The sequence below is a fragment of the Anopheles coluzzii genome, chromosome 2 (assembly GCF_943734685.1).
Source record: "Anopheles coluzzii chromosome 2, AcolN3, whole genome shotgun sequence".
Lineage (NCBI taxonomy): Eukaryota > Metazoa > Arthropoda > Insecta > Diptera > Culicidae > Anopheles > Anopheles coluzzii.
In genome coordinates, this window is record NC_064670.1 from 39,819,108 (window position 1) to 39,829,101 (window position 9,994).

The following is a 9,994-nucleotide window of genomic DNA, read 5'->3' on the forward strand; positions in this document are numbered from 1 at the left end:
TCAAAAATTCCCACAGAAGCAACACAGGGCACAGTGTGCGACGCGAACAGCAGCTGCGCTTGCGTCAATCGCGCTGTCCGCTGTCAGCATAAGCTGTCACACGAAATGACAACTGAAAATCAACCTGGCATCACTGACAGCTATTGTGTTATGAGAATTCTACGCAAGGAGCGACGGTGCAGATAGCTGAATTTCGTCGAAAGTCTCGAAGAAGTAAGTTGTTGCAGCGTTTTCTCCCCCGATCCGCTGAAATTCGCTCCCTCCCAACCCTAACCCTGAGCCGGGGGCAGTCCGTTTTGCCGATATTGTTCGCTGCCTACCAGTTAGTGCGTGGTGAAAAGCACGGCCCCGTTTTCTTCGGCAACAATTTTCATCCATCGACTGTGGGCAGCGATGAAAAGTGATGTTTATGTTTGGCCGATCGAAAAATTCGCTTACTCATGGGCAGTGGGCTAGCAGCGGTGGTAGCGAATGGGTTTGGGTGGGCGGTGGTCGCTGGTGCGTGCTTTAAATAGAATACACGATTTAGTTCTCTTTTTTTTTTTTGCTTTTCTGTTTCATGCTTGCCATTGCCGCCACGCAGCTCTACAGAGATGTCGCTCAAGCCGCGCAGAATAGCGTTCGACGAGGTCTGGAAGGAGCTGCGCGAAACGGTACAGCAGGTGATCACCCTGCAAGACATCAAGCGCGACGTTTGGAACAATCGATTTGTGTAAGCAAGCCACCCTGTTCTGCAAAGAGAATGTGCTTATCCCTCCCCGCGTAGCTGCAACAACAAAAACTAGGCCACGGCCGACTGTACCGTGGACCGGCAACTGCGACGACAAAAACGTTCGCCGAACGTCTTTGTGTGCCGTGTCTTGGGTGTTTGTTGCGGTTGTCACAATTCCTACTGAAGAGGTGTTGTCTCTCCCGTTGCTTTCTTTCTTCAGCGATGTGTACGAGATATGTGTGGCCCATCCGGAACCGTTGGCTGATCGGTTGTATTTGGAGACGAAAACGTTCCTAGAGAATCACGTGCAAACGTTGCTGGAGGAGCGAGTGCTGATCGGGGACAGTCAAAATGCTTCCAACGAGCAATCGGCCGGCACTGGGTCGTCGTCTGCCTCGCCATATCTGCTGCTGGAACGGTACTACGACGTGTGGATGGAGTACAGCAGTGGTTCGCAGTACTTAAATCATCTCTATCTGTAAGATACCCCGCTCGGTACGCTTTACTAGCTCGTTCATGTACTAATGAGTCGTGGTCCCGCTCGCATTACAGGTATCTCAATCAACAGCACATTAAAAAGCAAAAGCTGAACGAAGCGGAAGCCGTGTACGGTTGCAGCAACCATGGTGATAATCAGGAAAAGATGGAGATCGGTGAGCTGACGCTCGAGATCTGGAACCAGTACATGATACAGCGGCTGGGCAACGAGCTGGTCGACCAGATACTGAGCGGTATCAACGCGGAACGGGTGAACAATTCCAGCGGACAGCACAACAAGAGCACGGAGGTTATTCGGGGCGTGATACAGAGCTTCGTGGCGGTGCAGGAGGACCGACGCAAGGGATCGCTCAAGCTGTACCAGGAGCTGTTCGAAACGCGCATGCTGGAGGAAAGTGGCCAGAACTTCCGCATCGTCGCTAGTGAACTGTTGCAGGTGAGCTGATGGTTAGAGGGTCAACTAAAGAAAATGTTGACACAGCATATAAAACATTGCTTTTCGGGTTTTTTTTTCAGGTGTGCAGCGTAAGTCAATATATGGAAAGAATAATCAAAAAGTTTGAGGAAGAAGAGAAGCTGGCTAAAATTTATCTACATGAAAGGTACGTCCCAAAATTCAAGTAAAAAAATGCTAAGCCACTTCATTAACCATTTTGGTTTTGTTTGGCCAGTTCCCTGCCGAAGTTGCGCAAGGTGTGCGAGGAGGAAATGGTGACCAAGCACATGAACTTCCTTTACTCCGAGTGCAAGGAGATGGTAGCGACTGAGAAGAGCACTGATCTGCGCAATCTGTACATCCTGCTCAAACCCGTTACGGACGGTTTGAAGCGACTGATCGAGGTGTTCCTGGAGCACATCAAGGAGCAGGGCAAGAAGACGATTTCGTGCATGAAAGGTGACTCGGTAAGTAGCGCATGCGGTAGCCGTTTTAATCCGTCGGATGCCATAACCAATTCCACCTCCTGCTGTTCGCAAAGGTACACATACAATTTGTGGAAAACATGCTGGACGTGCATCGAAAGTACGAAGAGCTGATACACACGACGTTCAAGTCGGACCCGCTGTTTCTCGGTGCGCTCGATAAGGCTTGTGCGCGTATCATCAACGAGAAGCACAGCAATAATCAGGTATGCCGTAGCGCCGAGCTGGTCGCCAAATACTGTGATAGCTTGCTGAAGAAATCGAAAACGACTGAAGGCGAAATCGATCAAAAGCTGACGCGCAGCATCATCATCTTCAAGTACATCGAGGATAAAGACGTGTATCAGAAATTCTACAGCCGCATGCTGGCAAAGCGGTAAGAGAGAAAGAGAAAGAGAGGGAGAGAAATCGTTGAATAAGATATTAGGTACATGACTTTTGTTCCTATTTCACAGATTAATTCACGAGCAGTCGCAAAGCATGGATGCGGAAGAATTGATGATTAACAAGCTGAAGCAGGCGTGTGGTTACGAGTTCACCAACAAGCTGCACCGCATGTTCACCGACATTTCGGTGTCGACGGATTTGAACGCAAAATTTAGCAAATATTTGAACGATAACAAACACGAGACTGGTAAGAAGCTGTTTCATTCTCTGCGAAATGTCCACGAACTAACGCAACAACTAACCTATCCCATCTTGCCCGCAAAGGTATAAACTTTTCCGTCAAGGTGCTGCAGGCTGGTGCATGGCCACTGGGACCAACGCAGGTGGTCGCCTCCTTCGCCATACCGCAGGAGTTTGAAAAGTCCATCCGCCTGTTCGAAGAGTTTTACCATATCAACTTTAGCGGGCGCAAGCTAACCTGGCTGCACCATCTGTGCCACGGCGAGATGAAGCTGTCGTTCGAAAAGCGCAACTACATCGTCACGATGCAGACGTACCAGATGGCGATACTGCTGATGTTCGAAAACACGGACAAGTACACGTGCAAGGAGCTGCAGACGTCGCTGCAGCTGCAGCAGGAAATATTCCAACGGCACCTGCAGAGCCTGGTGGAGGCGAAAATTTTGCTGCTCAACGAAGAGGTAATAGAAGTGTAGTGGATGGCGGCAGTGAGCCCGCGCTCAACTTGCAACCCCTAACCAATTGTTTTGTTTTGCTCGCTTTACTCGCAGAAAATGAATGACGATACGGAGGTTAGCATTAACGTAAATTATAGCAACAAGCGTACTAAATTCAAAATCACCACCAATCTGCAGAAGGAAACGCCGCAGGAGGTAAGTGAAGATGGTTGTATCAAGGGTTGTTTTTCTTGTCTCATCACGATTCTTGTTCGCAAACAGGTGGAGCACACGATGAATGCCGTCGATGAGGACCGAAAGATGTATCTACAGGCAGCGATCGTACGCATCATGAAATCTCGAAAGGTGCTGCGGCACAACACCCTGATTCAGGAGGTCAGTAACTACGCCTGCTACCGACACGACCGAGTAGGCGGCATAGGATTGTGATAACAAAATGTTCCATTTGCTCCACTTTGTCCTCTAGATTCTTTCCCAATCGAAAGTGAGTTTCGCACCAAACGTGTCCATGATCAAGAAGTGCATCGAGTCGCTCATCGACAAGCAGTACATCGAACGAACGCCCAACTCCGGCGATGAATACAGCTACGTGGCATAAGCTGTGTAACGTTCACGACTTCCTACAACCCCTACACTCCCCCCCCTCCATCCACTTAATGCGCACCACGGCGAGGGACCCCGACTATAGACTAGAGCTGCATGGAAATGGTACGGATTGTTAAACAATACTCTTGAGGAAGCAATCAGCCGCCTCCCATATTGTTGTGTGTGAGCCCAGGGCAGCTGCTCACGAATTAGTTTTGATCGCGCAGCGATAGTAATCCATGTGCAAAATCTTGGAGCAAGTAATACAGTGAGGAATCTGAAAATTGAAAATTTAATTTAAAATTGAACAGTGTCTTCTCTTACTATGTGATGGAGAGAAAAACAAGGAAGAACCGCGGGACACCAACAATCAATCACTCGCGGGACCAGCTGTAGGTTTCATGAACATTGATTACGGCTTACGGCTGAGAAAAGTCGCTATACATCACCGCTGCTGAACGGAACAGCTAATTAATGGAACAGATTGGGTTTTTGTTGGCATGTGTGTGCGTGTGTGTGCGTGTGGGTAAATCGTAAGTTTTTTTGGTCGTTTTTTGGTTTATTCTCTCTGTGGTAAAAGAGAGGAGGAAAAAAAACGCGATCGCGGACGTGTTTTGTGTTTTCGGGCGATCTTGTTTTTTGTGTATCATTCTTTTTTTTTACTGTAAATACAATCTTTTGTACGTGTTCATGTTTTCTCTAAAGAAAAGCGACAAAGAAAAAAAGAAAGTGTTGCATTTTGTGTTTTTTTTAATTCCTTTTTTTATTATCGGTATCATTTAGTTAGCATTTATTCCGACAACCTAAACCACAAAACAAAACAAGAATTAGAAATGTACGCTTCTCCCTAGTAGCTTACACATTAGAAGAAATATCATTAGCAAAAGAAAAATCCACCTGATTCCCCGATCGGGAAGCTGCGGGATGATGCGGAGTCTTTGTTTTCCGGCACTCTTACACACAAGTACGCTATCTAACGAGTGAGTATGAGGTATGAGGGTGTTTGTGTGTGTGGCAAGAGAGAGTAAAAGTGGAACGATCGTGCTCGGCAACGGGCAATGTAATAGTGAAATGCAATTTAATACGGCTGTTTCAACCCCCCCCCCCCCCCCCCCCTTTGACCGACGATCGGTCAAATGCACTGCAGAGCAGCCTCGAATGCAGTCTTAGAGCAGACTGAAGAGTAAATAGCTACCGATGGCATACACCCAGAACAAGCTGCTGGAGGTGCCGAACACGGTGGCGAGCAGCCACCCCAGCAGGGCGAAGATCAGCACCTGGAACACCAAATCTACCACGAACAGGCTGTGGAAAGAGAAGGAAGCGAAGGTGAACAACGGAACCGAATGGCGGCAAAGTCGTCAGTCACAGCAAATCCTTACACTTTGTCCTTTCGGCGGGCGGCATCGAGCGACTTGGGATGCTCGTTGTTGAGGTAGCGCCGAACGCCCTGCGTCAGCTGTACGAAATACTCCGGCCATTGCAGCTGGGCAACGTTGAAGTTAAACAGCTGCTTATCCTTCTCCGGCAGCGACTGGGCCAGCTGCTGGGTGGCCGGGTTGTGATACTTCCACTCGGTGAAGATGAACTTCTCCAGCCGGTTCAGCGACTCCCACACGTTCGTGTGGAGGCGCATCAGCATGGGCCGACCGCCGGTCACCCGCAGCAGCAGGTCCAGCACCAGTGCGGGCAGTATGTGCACAAAGATCGAGGCCAGCTTGTACACCCATAGGCTCGAGACGAACTTCAACCGTGGGTACCTGTAGGCGGAGCGTCATAGAAATTCGCAAATCATTTGGGGTCTCGCGGGTGTGTTCGAATAGCACGGGACAGTGTCCGGCACCTACCAGATGGCCGATTTCAGCGGGTACTTGTGCAGATGATCGTTCACATGATCCACGACCGAGTTCCACTTGAACGGGTTTGATGTGCTGGAGGTACAGTGGAACACTTTCACCTCGCGGAAGCTGTGGGGCGGAAGATGAAGCAAACACGGAGCCCATTGTTAGCTTGCCCAGGAACTGGTAGCGAACGCTCTCTGAAGAGCTACTCACCTGTTTGTGCCCATGTACCAACCGAGTACGAGCGTTTGGTTGACGACGGCATCGACCGGGATGTAGTCGTAGACGAGATCCACCCCGACGGGCAGACGGCGGATGACGCCCTTGGACGCACCCATGAGGAAACCTTGCGGCCCGTTCTTGGAGATTGTCCAGCCGGGGGTAGGCTCCTTCCAGGCACCGGTAACTGGAAAGCAAACCCCATTTTAAGCTACTTTTGTCTGCAAAATTCGAACAAACGACTTACTCATGCTCGGCCGAATAATGGCGCACGGGAACTGGGCCGCGTGTTTGTTAACCTCATGCTCCGCCAGCTGCTTGGTAAACGTGTAAGCGTTCGGGTGATCTTTCAGCAGTCTAAAGAAGCGAGAGAGAGAGAGAGAGAGAGAGAGAGAGAAAAAAGGTAAGTAATGAGGGTCCCTGTGTGTGTGTGTGTTTGCGTGGTTTCCTTCAACTCAATATCACTTACTTGGGCAGCAGATCGTCGAGCGCCGCATCGCTCAGCGTGTCCACCAGATCGACCACCTTCTGGGCGGTTTCCGTGCAGGGGTACAGCTTCTCTTCCGCTTCCGTTAGGTACGAGTTAACGTACGCGCTCGATATGTGCACCATACTCTGGGGGAAAAAGGAGGGCACAAGACAAGACAAAAATTGCGCTTGCGTTAGACGAGCGTTTCTTCTCCCACCACCACCATCCATCGTGCCGCGCGCATACCTTCAGATTGCGCATACGCGTGCACAGCTCCAGCACGCGCTTGGTGCCGAGCAGATTGATGTTGACCGTTGGCCGCAGCGTGGCCTGAAAGTCGAGCGTGGCGGCCGAGTGGATGACGACGTTGGTGTTTTCCACGACCGTGGCCTGGTCGGCCGGCGACAGGCCGAGAAAGTTTTCCCCCACATCGCCCGACACCGGTATCAGCTTCTTGAAGATGTCGTCCGACTGCGTTTGGAGCAGTTGCTCGAAAACCTTGTTTCGTTTTATTTTCGCGATAAAAAGTGAGAAATTAGCTTACGAGGGAAAGACATTTTGAGCCTTATAATCTTACCGGGTTCTTTGTAAGTTCCTTCAGTCGCTCCTCGATCACTTTGCCCTTTTTCGGGCGCATCAACAGATAGATGCCAGCAACCTTTAAGGGGATAGGGGAAAAGAGGGGATAAATAAATTAACCACAATAAACCACAATCGGTAAGAGTGTTACGTTTTATATGCCGAGATAAATCGATCATTGCATTATTATATTGGTTTTAATAGCTCGTTCGGCGTTAAAATCAGCGGACTGTAAAAACGGTACATTATCAACAACCAAAACACCCGCCGTAAGGCCACAGCCTTACAAGAGCTCAACATATTTGAAAGTAACTTTCCTTGAGCAAAGCGTGTGGCCGGAGTGAGAGAAGGGTTTAATTGAGCTTGGGAAAGAAAAATAAACTACCACAGAAACACCCACCTCCTCCGCACTGAAATGGAAGGCAAAGAAGAGCACACACAAAACACAAACAACCGGACACTGGTGCTGTGCAGCACACAGCTACCATGAAATTATTATGATGCGCTAAATGCGTACTCGCGCGATTCCGGCTCAAGTGAAGCGATAAAATCATAGGCAAAAAGTAATGCACTGCGTAATGCAATGGCTTCGGGATGGAGGGTGATCATAGATGGTTTCTTCTCCACTCCCTCCTGCTCGGCAGCGCTCCATACCGGCAATAATTCAAGGTCAGTACGGGAAGCAAGATGATGATGGAATGGACGGCACAAAGTACGCAAACATTACAACCTTCTCTGCCGCATTAGCCGCGAAGAATAAACACAACGGGCTAAAAGAAATCGCTCCTCGTGGTGGCAAGAAAACGGCGTTGCAAACAGCAAACAAATGTCCGAAGCGTAAAGCAGACACCATCATCCCCCCCCCTCATCTAAACCCCTTTTCGGGGGGTATTGCGTCGGTCGGAAACTTCACCCTCATTGACGCATAAGATCCGCCGTGTCATGGCATTATTCATTAGAGCGAATGGATGGATGGTGCCTGATGACGTAGATAGCGCAAGCGAGCGACCGCGCGAGGAGGAAGTGGTCGCTCTTTGGTCGCCGTTGAAGAGATTAGATTCGCCACCGACGGTGTCGTTTGAATATTTTACATGTATTGGAATTGGTTTGCGCTTTGCGCTGTGATCGTCCTCACTGCAGTTTGCTACGACGAAAGCGATCGTACAGCAGACAAAAACTTGACTTGTTGATACAAATTATTATTACAAAAAAAGGAAGCAAATTTAGTTACATCCATACCCGAACTCTCTTCAGCAAACCAAGTGTGTGTTACGTGAGCGTCTTCGAGGCGCCCAATCTGATGTGATGATGATCGCGCAACGCGAGATTATTCAATTGCCAACGCACGCTCTCAATATGCATTGATACGCTGATCAACGATCTTTTCGATGGGGGGGAGGAGAAGGAGGATCGCGTACACGTTGAGCTCTTAATAAGAAATCCCTTTTTTCAGTATACGTTGTAAGACTGATCGTTACTTACCTCTGGTGCGGAGCGCAGGATCTTCTCGATGATCGCAACACCGAGAAAGCCCGTACCACCCGTTAGGAAGATGTACTTGTTTTTGTAGAAGTTTTGCACCTCGCTAGCCATCGTGCTCACGGGGGATGATAATATTTGGTTTTATACACTCCAAACTATACTTTAACTACACCCAAACGCCGAGTGTTATGCCCGACCGAACAACCTAAAGCACTGTGAGGGAAATTAATGTAAACTATATATTTTCCAGCGCTCTGCACAAAAACTGCTTTTGCTGCTGCTGCTGCTGCACACACGCGTGCTACTGAGCGGCGACCAAACACGGACTGACGATGATCTAAGATTCGGTGCGCGCTGTTGCTGGCGGACACGCGGACGCGATCTCTGCGTATGCACACTGCCAACAACACTACACTGAACGCACACACACCCATACAACCACACGATCGATCTTGGCTGATGCGTCCGCTTGCTGTATGGGGAGAGGGTGCGTTTCGTGCGGTCCCTACCGGTGGGGCTGGTTTTGTTGTTGTGGTCCGGGCCCTGTCCGTCTATCCCGCTGTGGGACTGCATGTACGCACCCGCGACACGAGCCTAACCTGTGACGACCGGGTCGGGCACCGTTTTATGTAATGGTGAAAGTTAGAGCCTAACGGAACGAAGCAAACGAGCGAGCGAGCGAACGAACGATTTCTATGACCACTAAAGCGACGAACCCTCAACCATCGTTTGGGACTGGGCGACTGGGAAATGGAAAATAAATGCTTTTCGAGGGCAAACCGCCCGAAAACCAGAAGGGCCCGGGCAAGAAAGACAACACGAAAGCAACGCGCGAAGAAAAACACGTCACTTGAACGGCATAAGTAGGTTTCGGCAATCCGAAGATTAGGAGAGGTGGGAGGCAGCACCGTTTGAGCGGCGTGCGTTTCTCGCTTTCCTTTGCGCACGCGGGACTAGCGTTTTTTGTGTGTATGTGTGTTGTTTTTTCTAATTCCAACCTGAATTAAACATTACGCTTTTCGGGTAGATTAGGCGGTGGAAATTGGTTTATTCATCGGAAACACTACAGCAACCTTTAGAGCGTGCGATTGAATAAAAAAGCTAGAGCACTTCACACACACAAACACACCCTTTTTGGGCGATCGCGCAACGTTTCGACACGTTTCGGGATTTGCCGATGAAAACTGCACGAAACACGATCGGGTGGAGAGCAGCAAATGCAACAGCAACCGCTTCCGTCAACAAAGCCGTTCGAGTGGGCGTTTCCCGGGGTGAATGGGGATTGCGGGAGTGGGGGGATGCTGAGGGATGAGTACGGTCGTTTGTGTGTTTTGTTTTTGCTAATCCAATCACGAGTAAGCAATGCAAAATAATGTTTGTTTGCTCCAGTTTTCAATTATTATCTAGTATATTAATTAAATCAAATAAATTAAATTTCCATAAATAAATTGTATAATATAATTGTGATAATTGTTGTAAAGGACATTGCAACAATTATGTGGCTACATAAATTGCAATGTTTTTAAATTTACACAAACGACAAAAGAAAAAGTTACACCTTGGGGAGCATCTATACACCTTGAGCAGATTGACGCAGCGTTTG

General features: G+C 49.0%; 2 protein-coding genes across 5 annotated transcripts; one reads left to right on the forward strand and one right to left on the reverse strand.

Moving 5' to 3' along the window:
• The first annotated feature begins 104 nt into the window (after window positions 1-104).
• Window positions 105-4,905, forward strand: LOC120949454 (cullin-2). Of its 2 annotated transcripts, XM_040366766.2 has the most exons (12): window positions 105-213; window positions 584-712; window positions 933-1,190; window positions 1,265-1,646; window positions 1,727-1,812; window positions 1,882-2,113; window positions 2,188-2,507; window positions 2,587-2,765; window positions 2,843-3,219; window positions 3,310-3,411; window positions 3,478-3,591; window positions 3,683-4,905. In XM_040366766.2, exons 2-12 carry the CDS (start codon window positions 594-596, stop codon window positions 3,812-3,814), a joined length of 2,301 nt encoding a protein of 766 aa, XP_040222700.1. In that variant the 5' UTR covers window positions 105-213; window positions 584-593; the 3' UTR covers window positions 3,815-4,905. The 2 variants fall into 2 exon arrangements, with proteins under 2 accessions (XP_040222700.1, XP_040222699.1); XM_040366765.2 differs by having other exon boundaries at window positions 3,310-3,591.
• A 4-nt stretch (window positions 4,906-4,909) lies between these two features.
• On the reverse strand, window positions 4,910-9,645 carry LOC120949455 (putative fatty acyl-CoA reductase CG8306). Of its 3 annotated transcripts, none has more exons than XM_049611237.1 (10): window positions 9,465-9,645; window positions 8,392-8,604; window positions 6,908-6,988; window positions 6,577-6,828; window positions 6,331-6,476; window positions 6,109-6,218; window positions 5,856-6,048; window positions 5,649-5,768; window positions 5,184-5,561; window positions 4,910-5,106 (listed from the first exon to the last, which is right to left on the reverse strand). In XM_049611237.1, the coding sequence occupies exons 2-10, from the start codon at window positions 8,500-8,502 to the stop codon at window positions 4,968-4,970; spliced, it is 1,530 nt and encodes a 509-aa protein (XP_049467194.1). In that variant the 5' UTR covers window positions 8,503-8,604; window positions 9,465-9,645; the 3' UTR covers window positions 4,910-4,967. The 3 variants fall into 3 exon arrangements, with proteins under 3 accessions (XP_049467194.1, XP_049467193.1, XP_040222701.2); XM_049611236.1 differs by having other exon boundaries at window positions 9,406-9,645; XM_040366767.2 differs by lacking the exon at window positions 9,465-9,645 and having other exon boundaries at window positions 8,392-9,306.
• Window positions 9,646-9,994: the final 349 nt, after the last annotated feature.